At 32.9% G+C, this 15,259-nt stretch overlaps 1 protein-coding gene across 1 annotated transcript in view; it reads left to right on the top strand.

The window, feature by feature from the left end:
• Positions 1-15,259, top strand: part of NDUFAF2 (NADH:ubiquinone oxidoreductase complex assembly factor 2) — a 112,155-nt gene that overhangs the window by 76,739 nt on the left and 20,157 nt on the right. The window contains exon 3 of the mRNA XM_016137051.2: positions 4,506-4,546. Within this exon, the coding sequence (XP_015992537.1) occupies positions 4,506-4,546 (41 nt within the window). The remainder of the gene's footprint in view (positions 1-4,505; positions 4,547-15,259) is intronic.

Here is a 15,259-nt window from a genome sequence, read left to right as displayed (position 1 = left end):
GAATCCCATTTATATGAAATGGTAGAAAAGGCAGAACTAATCAATAGTTACAGAAAAGATATCACTCATTGGGGTTTATGGGTGGGTTAGGTGGATGTTCGTATGTAGCCAGATACTAGAGAACTTTTGAGTGTGCTGGAAATGTTCTATATACTGAGTGGAATGCTGGTCACAAGGTTGTACACATTTGTGAAAACTCAGGGAATTGCATACGTAAAATGATTTTGCTGTATTATATAAATTATATCTCAGTAAAGTTCATTAAGAAAAAAAGAACAGAAATAGCCATGAACATCACAAAATTTGTAACTTAAATGTGCCAATGAAATCTAATAGTATCTTTAAGATATGCTTCATGGTCAATAATCAGAAAATGATTCCTTTCGTAATATATATCATTTGAAGAATTTTCACAATTAAAAAATGTGGATTTTTGATTTTTATAGTTCTTTATGATATGGTCAACACTCAGAACTGGCAAAGATTATTTTTTAAAAGATGAGGCTTTATTACAATATCATCTTTTCCTTACGTAAAATAAACAACATATATTACTGATATATGTTTGGGGAACAGACTGTTCATAACCTTTCTACAATTTTAGTTCTTAGTGGTCACCTACTGAATCTGGTAATAAATGTGTCATTTACCTTAACCCCTATTAGCAATGCTCTAAAAGTATATTAGCCTATGGAGATTTGAAGGATGTATGCTTCGTGAAGTATTTTTCTGCCTGCTTCTTCTAGTCTTTTTTCATGATTAATGGGAACTTTAATTTGCATGCTCACTTTTATGTTCATTATATTATGTTATGTTCCAATAAGGGTATTAAAGTTCAATGAAAATCTCATGCATACTGATGAGAATGCAAATGAACATTGATGAAAGGATGCTAGGATCTTAAGGCATAAACTGTCCAGTTATCTTGCTAATTTCTTTTCAAACAATGGTTACATTATAATGAAGACTGATATAGAATCCACCATACGGATATAATTAGCAATAGCAAAATCATTATATAATTTATAATTGGATAGACGTTCGGTTCCAGATTGTTCTGGGGTTAAAAAAATAAATAAAATAAATTTAATGTTTCGATATTATTGCTTATTTTTATTCACCTCTCCTACTAAATTTTGCCAACCTTCAACAGGACATCTCCTTTGTTTTGCTGTATGTAGTGAGTGGGAAACTAGGGATAATTATATAAATGAGTGGTAACGTTAAAATTTTCCAGTCATAACCTTTATTGGATGCATAACAAAGAATGGGCATCAATCATCATCTCAAGAAGATATTTCAAGTATCTAGTTATTGTAGAATTATAAATATACAAATTTATTTCAGCAATTGCATTGATCTATCTAGATTAAACATCCATTTAAAGCAAAGCTAAAGGAATCCTTTGTAGCTTTTCTTAGAAAATAGTGTCCCATGAGAGTGAATAGTCTAGGTGGTACTTAATACATTATCTGAATTATGTTACATTCTTACATCTATAATGAATTTTATAAACATATAAAACCAATAAACTTTAGAAAACACATATCAGGGTTTCCTCAACCAATTAATCTACCTTGGGATTTTTAAAAATTATTTACATTCTATTGAAGAATTTTTCTTTTTCCAACTTTACCAGAAAAAAAAAATCTGAAAATGCTGTTTAGTAAATTCATCAATAAGACAAATTGTTTGTTTTTAGTTTTTATATTCATGGCAATAGTAAGCATGCATTGTACCACCCCATACTTTTCCAGCAGGCTCTAATGCCAACGATATGCGTTCGTAGATGCTAGAATACATGGTAATCATTAGTAAAAAGTGTAATACTTAATGTTTATCAAAGTACTATGAAAGTCTTTGAATCAAGATATACAGTTATTGCTAAAAGGCTTATACTTAATGGTAGCCCTAGTATAGGCAAACGTTTTCTTTAAAGGGTTGAATGGTGAATATTGTAGGCTTTGTTGGTCATATGGTCTGTTCCAACTACTCAACTCTACTGTTGTAGCACAAAAGCAGCCATAGACAATGTGTAAACAAGTGTGCCAGTGTTCCAATAAAACTTTATTTGTGAACATCAAAACTTGAATCTATAAATTTTCATGTGTCATGAAATGTTGTTTTTTTGTTTGATTTTTTTTTAACCATTTAAAAGTGTAAAAACAAGCTATTGGCTGAATTTGGTTTATAGGCTATAGTTTGCCAACCCCTGCCCTACCAGTGATTTTTATGAATTAAGTTTCCAATCTAGATTAAAACTGAAGATATACCACTTAAAAACTTTTAGAGTTATATGGCTCATGTTGAATTATTTTAAAAGAAGCCTTTTTCCAAGAAAAAAAAAGGCCTATAAATATAGGTAAGTAACTTTTATTTTGACCATAAAGAGGCAGTTGAAAAATTCTGTAAACCACTTCTTTCCTTGATTGCACAGAGGAATCTTGCTATTACTAAGCTGGATTTTCTAATACAAGTCAAAAGTCCCATTAAAACAAGTATTTTTATAGTGGAATTATTTTATAGTGGAAGTATTTGTTCAACAGCTGTATGAAATACCTACTCTTTCAAGGCATTTAGGTGGTAGGAAAATAAATCTCCCATGGATAGATTGACAACCTTACAGTCTAACAAAGAATATAAAACCTGTGCAAGTTGTGGCTAGAAATGGACCAAATTGGAGTGAAAGCTAATAAGAAAGACAATGCAGAAAAAAGTAATCAGAGGTAGAAGTTCAGAAACAAGAGTAGAGAAGGCAAAATGCTGGACTATATTAAAAATAGAGGTATGGGATCAGTGCAAGAGAGAATAGAGCAGAAAAAAGTAATTAATTCCAGGACAGCAGTTGACTGTTGTTATTTCTGCCCCAACAGCCATTCATTCACTACTGGGCTTGTATGAGGGCAGGACCTTGGATGACAGGAGGCACGCTGGTGGAGTTGGTCAGATTTTAGAGCCAGTTCAGAATTCGATTCCCAGTCTGCCACTCACTAGTCATGTGAGTTTAGACAAGTTGCTTAATCAGTTTCCAGTCTGTGAAATGGGGTCAGTAATTCTTATTTCTTTACATGGAGTTAAGTTTCACAACCTATTTCTCTTCCTTGTTTACTGTCTTTTTGCTTGTTGCTTACCAAAATTCGAGAGACTGCTTGGTGGAGCATGGATGTTTTTTTGAGCCAGAGACAGGGTTGGATCTGGATTCAAATCCCACCATTACTACTTAATTTGGGAAACTTACTTAATTTCTCTATCAAATAAGGATACCTCACAATTTCGTAATGAAGATTGAATCAACTAACATAATAAGATAGTAATTTTTTACTTTTAAAGACATAGTCCCTACAGTATATTTCTTCAGTTTCCTATATATCCTCATAGGCCAAACAGATATTATTGATCTTTACTTTTTTGAGTTTGCTATTAAAGATGTAGATTTGCTGAATAATAGTGATATGGTAGTAACAACTTAAACTTGTATACTTACTGTATTCCAGACTCTGAGCTAAGAATTTATATATATACTATTTCATGTACCTTTAATAAAAACCCTAAACTATAGACACTGTTATAATTTATACTTTACACATGGGAAATCTGATGCCTAGAAAATTAAATAACTTGCCTCAAGTAAGTGTTGAGTTGGGATTTGAACCCCCAAAATGTCCCTCTACTCTCCTAAGGACTTTGAGATTCCAAAATCTCAAACAAGCTCCAGTCAGAACAGTTGAGACCAAGTCATTCCATCCATGATGCTCACATTCTTAAATATCTTAAAAAGAGCTCTTTCTTGCCTCTTTTCTAATGTACTATTAATCACATCATTCTTTATGCTCTTCTCAGAGCCTTCTTTCTGATATCAGTGATTCCAATGCTCTTCAGTAGGGGCATCTGCCCCACTCCCTTCGTATTGCTATAAAGCATCTAGTGCAGTGCTCAGTAGGTATTTCACAAATACAGGCTCCTTCTGCTCTGTAGCTCATCTCCCAAGTGTTGGAGCTAATACCTGATATCAACCATAGGAGTTAGGCTGTTTGCTAGAACAGATTAGAAGAGAAGTCTCTGTAAATTAAAACTCTCTATATTCCTTCCTTTATAAATTGAGCAATAACTAATTCAGGTTTTCAGGATATATAATTTTGATATTGCCTTGAAGTTTACTGTATTGTGATTTGGCCTATATGCCATACATACACTAACTTGATTAAAATGATTATATGAGGTACAACTTTAGATATGAAAATGTCCACTCTCTATCCTCCCAAACTGTATTTTTTTATGATACAAATCACCTTCTGACATCATATGTTCATGTGTTTCTTTTCTATACCTTCACTAGTATATAAGCTATAGTAGAGAGGGAATTCACGTTCTGTTCTCTATGGTACCTTTATTGCCTAAAACAATATATAACAGGTGCTCACCAAATATCTCTACTACGTATGTATGAATGAAATGTTTGCGCAAATTATGGAAAACTTACATTTAAATATTACTTTTCTTTATAGCTTGGATTAGAAGAACAAGAAAGACTCCACCTACTATAGAGGTAAGAATATACAAGGAAAATACTCAAATAGCATGTGCTTATAATGCTTGTTTCTCAGTTTGTATTCAGAGATACATGAAACCTTAGAATAGATATGATACATCTTCCAAAGTGTTCATTTTACTCCACAGAAACCAATTTAAAACATTTTTATAATAAAGTAAATGAACAAATTCTAGAATGTAACAAAATTCATACAAATTTTTAAATGAAATAATAAAAAAATAAAACAATTTTTAGAAAGTTTGGACTTATAGCAGGACATTTCCCCAGGCCCCATTCCAATATGGATGCTTTGGTGGAAAATTATGAGAAACACTAAATATCTTGGTCCTATCTGAATCATGCTCTGCTTGCTTATTTGCCCTTATTTTATATAAACTTAAAATTTTATAATTTTATATAAATTTAACTCTATCGAGTGTCCAAAGAAACTTTAAAATATACAATTGGGTTGTAACATGTAACACAGTAATTAATAGTTGAATTGTATGTTTATTTAATACTTTAAAAACATAGCTTTGGTGCTATGTAGAATAAAAAGTACAGCAATACATATGTGTTTTTAAATATGTTTACTTTATAATTTTTATTTTAAAACAATAAGATATGGTGTTCTAAAATTATTTTATAGTTTAAGAAATAGTGTATTTCATAATAAGAAAGTTTCTAAATTTGTTATTATACTGCCTATTCCTTTTCTTCTGCTATTTAGGACTTTCCTCCTCTTTTCTCTCTCCGATTTCCACCCTACTGCATACCCTTATCACAACACAGATGAGCTCCAACACTCAGGCTCTATTTGTTGGGAAGTAAGGTACTCCAGGGTAGAACTCATGATGATTCATTCCTCCTGTACTGACCCCATCAATATTTCTCTGGCCAAAACCTGAGTAAACACATCTCTAAGCCCTTTCTAGTTTTATATGATGCTTCTACCTCGGCCCTGTCTTATTCTTCTCAGACTCTTCTTTCCAATATTTTTGAACCTTGGAATAAAAGGGAAAAAAGTCAATGCCAACCAAGATACAGACATATCACCAGTGGTTTACAGTGGTAGGATGGATAGAGGAGCCCTTCTGATTCTCCTTCTCTGGGTTATAGTAAGAGCTACTATTCTTAGGAAAAAAAAAAAAAAAGGTGTTTCTTCTGTCCTCAGAACTTTGAAAGCCTTCTTCCATAGAAACATCGATGCGCAAAGTATTTAGATGGAGGCAACTGCAATAATCAGTCCTAAGGCACCACCCTGTAAATTTTAGGTAATCCCAGCAATCAGAACTATGACACCAAATCATTCCATTCTTGAATATCTAAAAAGGAGCCCTCTCTTGCCTCTTTCTAATTTACTATTAATCACATCGCTCTTATGCTCTTCTGTACCCTCCCCAACACACACACACACACACACACACACACACACACACTCTCTCTCTCTCTCTCTCTCTCTCTCTCTCTCTCTCTCTCTCTCTCTCTCTCTCTCTCTCTCTTTCCCTCCCTCCTGACCCTTTCCATTGTGTTTCAGGAATTTCTGTTTCTTTGTCAGCAAATTATCCTTCATCTTTTAATGTTGTCTTAGGAACTTTCTCTACCACATAGCCACAACTGAAATCTGCCTGTGTCTGAAATATCATGAGTCTCTTCTCTCCTTGAAGTGAACTGTGGAACTGTGCTCATTTTCCCATAACCCATGAAAGAAAGTAGGTTCAACTGCTCCTACCTTCCCCCAGTCCCTTCCAAAATATTCTTCCATTTCGTGTGCCCTGGGGAGTGTAGTGCCTTTGCAACCTATATATAGTTCTTTCTATTTGTTCATCATAATTATATTTGCCAACCTTCAGGCCACTCCCCAATACTGATGGCAGAGATTAGAACCTGAATTATAGACTTCTCCCTTCAAAGGCTTCCAAGGTCTTGGCTTTCAGTTCTTTGACTTTGTCCACTCTAGTATCCCTGCCTCAAGTCAACGCACATTTCCATAGCCATACCTTAGTTCTTATAATCAGCAAATACTGTTCTACTAAAACTTGTAAACTCTTCAATCTCAGGTTCTAGATTTGTCATATTAAGGGAGAAAAAAACCTATTTAATGAAACATAAGATATATGTACAGAAAACTGCAAGAATTAAATGTATAGCTTAATGGGTTATTATAAGGTAAATTCCACCCAGGTCAAGAAATACAACTTTGCCATCTTCTCCAGGATCATGTGCCCCATCACAATACAACCCTCTCTCTCCACAAAAGCAGCCCTGAACTTGACTTTTATAGTAATCATTTCCTCACATTTTTAAAAATAATTTAACACCCTAAAATAAGTCATAGTTTAGACTTGTCCATTTTGTAAAATCTGCATATTCGTTCTGTCTTCTTCAATATCTATGTCCCTCCTCCATTTTTCATTTCCTTATAAACCCCAGCGCATTTGACCTGTAGAGTTTGCCACAGCCTAGATTTTACTGATTTTGTTCATGTAGTTTATTTAGCATATCTTTCTTACAGATCGATAGCTAGATACAGAAGCTGTACACACGTTTGATGTTTTTGTCGAAAATACGAAATGTTTGGCAAGACCATAGAGAGTATAATGTCTGATGGTCCCTTTTTTTGTGATCTCTGCAGTTGTTTATGCTTAATGCTTATGTCAATTTATTGGAAACAACTTATTGTTGTATACCTGTTAAAACTGGTTAGTTTTCACAACGCTACCAATCATTTAAGTTCTGTACTCTTCGTGAACTCCTACTGCCAAATAGACTTCCGGGCACATTACTATACACTGTGGCTAAAGGTTAGCCAATGGCAGTTATAATGCCATTTACAATCTCATCAAAAAACATGAAATACCCTGGTCAAACTTAAGCAAAATATAATATATATATAAGACATATACTCTTAAAACTACAGAACTTAATGAGAGAAATTAAAGCAGACTTAAATTAATGAGGAGAAATATGTTTGTTGATTGGAATATTCAGTATTGCTAAGATATTAATTCTCCCAAATTGATCCTTGGCAGTAAATCTTATACTTTTATCACACGTTAGAGTCACTGGGAAGGCTTGTTGAAACACAGATTTCAAGGCCCTATCCCAGAGTATACGAATTAGGTCTGGGGTAGGATCTGAATATTTGCATTCATAACAAGTTCCCTGGTGATGCTGACACTGCTAAGAGAGCCCACACTTTGTGACACACTGATCTATAGAATCAAACAAATAAAAATCCAAATGAAATCTCATCAAATTGTTTTGGTAGAAATCAACATGCTGATTCTAAAATTTATATGAAAATGCAAATGACCTAGAATAGCTTAAAGCAATAATGAAAAAGGAGACAAAAATTAGAGGACCTACACTGCCTGGCTTTAAGAGTATAGTAATCAATTACAAAATGATTGTGGGATGCAAAATACAGCATAGGGAACATAGTCAATAATGTCGTAATAATTATGTACGGTGCCAAGTGGTTACTAGACTACCCCAGGGGGATCACTTTGTAAATTATGTAAATGTCTCACCACTATTCTGTATCCCCAAAACCAATATAATACAATGTTGAATTCCAACTATAATTGAAAATAAAAATAATTTTTTAAAATATATAAAAAGACTATAGTAATTATGACAGTACAGTGCTGGCATAAAGATATATAAATAAATTAATGGAAAAGATAGTCCAGAAATAGACAGTATTTAGCCAGTTGATTTTTAACAATAGCACCAAAGGAACACAATTAGGAGTGGAAAGTCTTTTCATCAAATGATGCTAAAGTAACTTAATATCCATATGGAAAAAAAAATGAATCTTGATTCCTATCTCATATAACACACAAATACTAATTCAAAATGGATCATAGACTAAACATAAAAGCTAAAACTATAATGCTTCTAGAAAAAAAATATAATGGAATATATTTACAACTTTGGGGTAAACAGGAGACCTAAAGTACTATCCATAAAGAGGAAATATTGGTAAATTGAACTTAATCAAAATTAAAAACTAATGTTCATCAAAATAGAACATTAGAGAAGCAACAGACTGTAAGAAAATACAGTACATGTATCTGACAAAGGGCTCGTATTCAAACTTTATAAAGAACACCTGAACTCAATGATTTCAAAAAAAAGACAAAGCTAATAAAAATTGGGCAAAAATTTTGAACAGGCACTTCATAAGATATAAGAATGGCCATTAAGTATATGAAAAGATTCTCAACATGGAAATCATAGTTAGATACCATTACATATCCACTAAAATGGCTAAAATTTAGAAGATTGACAATAGCCATAACTAAAGCAACCATAATTTTTATACAGTACTGGTTGGTGTGAAAATAATGCAAACATGCTCAAAAACTGGCAGTTTGTTATAAAATCAAGCACACACCTATGTGACCCAAGAATTTCTTTTCAAGGCTACCTTGAAGGCAAAAAGAATCAATTTTTAGGCACACATCTTAGGAAGTTCTGGCCAAAAGAAGATCTAAGTCCTTGGCATACCATGCAAGGCCTCCTGGTTTATGCCCAACCCCATTTTCTAGCTTTTCTCCTGATACTTGTTATACCCACCCAGTCTTCAAGGAACTCCTTGTTGTTTCTCAAGTTTAATGTCTTTTCCCTCTCCCATCAGCTGGCACACTTTTGCTCATGCTTAATTCCATTAAAAGACTCTTTAAAATCCTTGATGCTTTCTTCAACTTTTTTTTTAAAACTTCTTAATTCAAAGAGTTAATCAATCACTCCTTTCTTGATATAACTGCACTGCCTTGTGCACCTGTGTGACCCTTTGAGTTCAGTATTATAATTATTTGTTTTATTTACTCATCTTTCTGAGTATATTGTTGGCTATATTGCACAGGGATTATGTCTTTTTCATTTGCATGTCATAAGCACTTAACTCAGAGACCGATTCATTATTTGTTAGGCTTTTATTAACGGACTTGAAAATCTCAATGCCATGTAAGTATATTACATGATTTCTGTGACAGAGTTTGAATTTCCAATAAGCAGCTATAAAATTACCCTGTAAAACTGAACATATGTCAAAGTTGAGCATTGCTTGTACTTTTTTCATAGAGATTTATAGTTTGCCGAAGATTGCCGATATAGTTCAGCACTTGTTCATCAGTTCAGTACAAGTTGAATTAACATTTCACAAAATTAATGAGGTAGACTTTTTCTAGTCCTGACTCTATTCAGCTAGAAACCATGTATAGCAAATGTTTTGAAATATTGCTTCTCCTTTCATATGGACAAAACAGTAGGAAATAGAATGTTTTCTATTTGAAAAAGTGAATAAATATATTGCTATGACTCAGCAATAGATGGTAGAAGAAAGCTACAACCCTAGAGCACACTTACTTCATTTTTAATACATATTCTCCATGAAAGAGGAAGAGGAAATTCTAGAAAACAGTAAAGAATAGAGTTGAAGATGGTAATGCCGTAGTTAAGGAAAGATTTTAACAGCTAAGTAAAACTATAGTTCCCAGTACCTTATTTACTTGACAGTGTTCTCAGATCTGGGCTGGAGGCTCCAAAGACTCATTTTTTTCCATGTGCAACATGCTTCGGCTCTAAAAAATATCACAGTGACTAAAACACATGTGAATTGGAAGTAGTTGCCAAAATTCCAGTATGTTAATTTATAGTAAGAAATTAAATTAGCACAGGAAAAAACAATAGGTTACCTGGTGAGCATGGTTTAGGATAAAGGGAGTTAGGTAAAATAAATGTTTAATTTCATCGGGCCTAAAATTGACAGTTGTGTTTATCTCAAAATAAAGATAATCTGACCCATAGGAATGGAAATATATAAACAAAATTGGCCACAAAAATTGCCACCTGCTGGTTAAGGTTTTTGCCCCCATGGACAGTGTTTATATGGATTGCTAGCATTTGTCTTTGTGATTCTTTTTTCTTTGCTTCCTCATTCTGATTGAAATATTATTCCTTTTGCCATTACAACAGTTATTTTATGGTCAAAAGTTGCTGGCCCTGAAGCTATTCTTTTATTTTACTTTTTTCATCCTCTGCTCTGGCCTATAATGTGTCAATCTTGCAGTTTAACATTGAGAGGAATCTTATTTCTGAATTCTTGAGGCCCAATTGACTGTTGTCTTCAAGTAATTGACATTTCTTGAGTGAATTCTCTTTGCCTAGTATTATTAGTTTCATTTTATAAGTTACAGAATTGAAATGTCCTAACATTGACTTTTTGCATATGTAATCACTGTCCTATTGACTTAAATTGCAAAGATAGAGTGTATATGCTTGTCGAAAAATATCGCTGCCCCAAACCTCACAATGTCATTTATGGGACCATATTAGAAATGGACAAGAAAATTATGGCATGTTCCTACACTGGGTTATAACATGAATGAACTGGAGCTCATGTATTAACATGGATAAATCTTAGAAACATCATTTGAGTGAAAATAGCAAGTTGCAAATGATTTCATTCAATATGTCGTGTATATAAAGTTTGAAAGCAGGGAAAGAATAATGGACTTTCAAGTAAAGTTAGTGAGTTAAACACATGAGTTATTTTCTCTTTAAGCCTAGTAAGAGTGATAGTAAAGGGATTTATTTTAAAAAGCATTAACCTACAAGGTCAAGGAAAATCGAAGAGGCAAAACAGCAACAATGCTGTGGAAGGTGGAAAACAGATGAACAAGTGGTAACAGATTTAGCAAAACTGAGAAGAATGACTCCTAATCTGACAGAGGAGAAAGCCCGGAAGCTACCCAATTTAAACCACAAACCCTAGACTGCTTGGTAATTGGCGGTGCCAGGAAACTGAAAGTGGAGTTGAGGCTTATGCTAAAAACAATAACCTGGTTGAAAATCTGTTTAAGAAGCAATTAGATGCTAACCAATAAATTAGAAGAAATAATAGAGTTGGAAAAAAAAATCATTTTTCAACTATCATTGTAATAATTGATTCAGGGAAAAATCATTAGTGGATATTAAAACCATTGTGTTAAGTTTTTTGGGGGAATGGGATATTTATCTGGTCTCAAAATATCTCCCTACAGGTTACTTATTAATTATAGTGGGGAAAAGGTACCTTTATAGTGGACAAATCTAGAAGATACCACCTTAACCAGGTTGTCAAATGTTATACTAAGTTGTATGATGCACTGAGAGTAAGACATCATTTATGCAATACTTCTTAAAATGCATAATCTTAATCTAATCATGAGGAAACAACCAGAAAACCTAAATTGAGACACATTTCATAAAACACCAGACTGGTTATGTCGGTGTCATGAGCAGCAAAGAAAAATTCATCAACATGACAACTAAATGTAACACTTGATCCTGGATTGGGGGAAAAATTTAACTATAAAGGACATGAGGTCTGAACATGAACAATGTATTAAAGAATAGCATTGTGTTTATGTTAAACTTCGGGGAGAAAAAGAAAAGGATGCAGTTAAATTCCCTATATGAATGTCTGAAAACCAAGCAACTTCTCTACCTATTTGAAAACTGGAACTTTATTCATAGGAAAGAGAAAACAGTACAGTGTTTTCCATACAAATTTGAGGTAAGAAGTACATTCTGAAAATAAAGGGATTAAATAAACATATACATACTGAACATATCAAGTGAAGTTAAATTTTAGGCAAGTACATAGAAAATAAACAGAATTCACTTATTATCTCCAGGAAAAACAAAACTTGGGTAGGAAAGGGAAAAATAATCCTTGTATAGTACTCACTTGCTGATAATGTTTACTAATACTAATATAAATATCAAATATTGATCTACAACTATATTAAAAGTATTGTCACAAGAAGAAAGGAGTAAATCTTTATATTTAATAATGAGGAATTAATAAACAATGCTTAAAAGTGAAAAATAAAGAAATAATAATATAAGAATATTATTTAGATATTATGGAGGAGTTAGTCTTTTTTATAGCTGTCAAACACTTTTGTGGCTCCCTGGTTTGGCCTGTAGTGTAATCATAAACATTAGCTAAAAGAATATAAAATAGTTTCTTCTGAGGAAAGGGAAATATTTTTCATAAAAAACCTTTTAGAACGATATGGTCCTACAAACTCTGTGAATATATAATTTGATTTAAAGAAAAGAATTTTTAAGAACACATACACGATGCTGTAGATGAGAGATAGGCAGGTTTTTCTTTAGAGCACCAGTTAGTGAATATTTCCCGATTGTGAGACAAAATCTCTGTTGCAGCTTTGTAACTCTACCATCGTAGTATGAAAGCAGTTATAGACAATATGTAAACAAGCGAGTATGGCTGTATCCAATAATACTTTATTTAAAAACAGGTGACAGGTGGATCCTAGTTTGCTGGCCTCTGCTGTTGATTAGTGGTTTTCAAATTAGGATACCTGTACCACTCGGTATACACAACTTTCTATGGGATATACGAGTATGGATAGCTTTAAAGAATTAATTTCCATATTTTCTCTTTCCATATGTAGTCTTTCCTAAAAATGATCTGCGTGAGAACTCCCTTCTGGTCTGCCAGTTCTGCTCTCTGACTTCTTCGGTAATCATCTGTCTCCCGCTTTCAAAAGAGAAATTTATCCCTTGTCCATACTAAATCTTACTATGGTGCATTGCCTTGGGGTTTAAAACTCTCCAAGGCAGCAAATGAAAAGACTTGGGAAGTGAATCTCTCCTAAGGGAGAGTCCCTTGAGAGCTAAGCAGAGAAAACTTTAATAAAAATTATTGAAGGGGCAACACATTCTTTTGTTCAGGCAACAAACTCATGGCAAACCTCCATACCTTATAACTTCTTTTTCTAGCTAGCTAGCTAGCTAGCTGATTATTTATCTATATTAAAATTAAAATTCACAGATGAGAAAGTTGTCATGGGGACACATAATAACACATTTATTTTAATTTAAAAATTAAGTTAGACTTTTTCTGACAGAGGTTAATTGATTGAGTTTGACAATGAGGATTGGCTTTGCCAATTAAGTTATATGTGTATATTTTCCATAAATCGAATAAGCTAAACTGAAGCTCTAAGGCTTTGACAAAACATATTTAAAACATGTATTCAATATGCAATAAACTGAAAAAATACATCATTTGCCATTATTTAAATGTCAGTTTAAATGTGCATGATGGTACATAGTTTTCAAGTCTTAGGAAAGAAGTATGCAAAAAATTTTAGAAAATCACTGCTGCTGTTGTTTATGGACAAAGATGTAGTGAAAGTATGAAAACATGCATGAAAATGATAGACAAGAAATTTAGAGTAGTTATTACCTCTGGGGAAGGAGAATGTGAAAGGGAGAGGTCACAGAGTATTTTAGTGGTCATATCCATAGTGTTTTAGTGATATCTGGAGTGGTTTATTTCTTAAGTTGGATGGCGGGCACATTGGTGTATCTTATTAGTAATATTTGTAATGTTTTATTTCTTAAGTTGCATGCTGGGTCATATTTTTAGTGTTTTAGTCATATCTGTAGTACTTTCTTAAGTTGGATGGTGGGCATAAAGGTGTATATTATTTCCTATATTTATTTATATACATGAAATATTTTATTTAAAAATACAATGCAACCTTGTAAGAGAATATGTTGAGTCTCTGATGGAAAAATAAGATATCCAAAATAAACTGAAAAATGAAATGCTTGGAATTCTAAAATACCAAAGGCACTTAAGGAATTATCATAGCAATATGCATAAGAAACAGTCATCATGGTTTCTCAGCTTTTGGAATTCTCTTTAAAACTGCAATGCTTATATAGTTTTATTATTTATTCAGTCGCTTATTAAGCACCTGGTATGTGCTTAATAGCTAACATGATTTCTTTGTAAATTTGTGTTGTACCTACCAACCTTTCTAGATATCATAACTCCTTTAAATTATATTTACATTCTATTTTTAGTATAACTTTTTTTCCCTCTGTGAAACCAAATTAGTTTGATTCTTTAAGGTTGCAAGGAAAAAACATTCACATATTGCCTTAAGAAATTAGATCTTATTGCAGGTTTATACAGGAGCATTATGTCTTAAGTAGTATAGTCATTCTGGGATCTTTGGTTTCTAAGACTGGAAGGATATATCCTTCAAGCTAGTATGCTTCTCTAACTATAGGTATATATTAATTGTGCAAGAAATTTTCATGCTAGCCTGTGTTGTAAATCTTTTTGGTTTCCAAACCATTGATTTTGGGTGGGACTTACTAGGAGCGGTATGTCAAATTTCAAGCATCCCATCTTTCCAAGTCTTAAAGGATTGCTTCTTATATACTTCTATACAAAGCTTAGGTCTGAGGTTGAACTTAATTTATTCTTAGCATATATTTTCTTCTATTTTGAACTTTATCTGACTTTTAAGGAGCAGAATATAAAAGGATTTTTTAAGTTGTATATGAATAAAGTGCCATTATTCTTTATTTTTAGATATATTTGTGCTCAGGTTCTTCTGAGTTTCATTATAACTCACTAGGTACATTTTTAAAAGTATACATAATTAGTTCCAAATAGCTAACCTTCTGAGTCATGTCATTAGTCACTAAGTCCCATTTAGGTTTTAAAACTGGGCTTATATCCATGGTGAAAAAGGTTAAGGGAGTTAAAATGAGGTTAGATTTTTTTGGAATCCACACTTTTTCTCAGTTATCTCACCAAAACAATTTCTTGTGATTTTCCTCTTCTTCTTTACATGCTGGAGAAGTAATAATTTTTTTTCATAGTTAAAATAAATAAATTTA

This window comes from Rousettus aegyptiacus, unplaced genomic scaffold (genome assembly GCF_014176215.1).
Source record: "Rousettus aegyptiacus isolate mRouAeg1 unplaced genomic scaffold, mRouAeg1.p scaffold_m13_p_8, whole genome shotgun sequence".
Lineage (NCBI taxonomy): Eukaryota > Metazoa > Chordata > Mammalia > Chiroptera > Pteropodidae > Rousettus > Rousettus aegyptiacus.
Note: the sequence above shows the minus strand (reverse complement) of the source record. Positions and strands in the feature narration are given on the sequence as shown.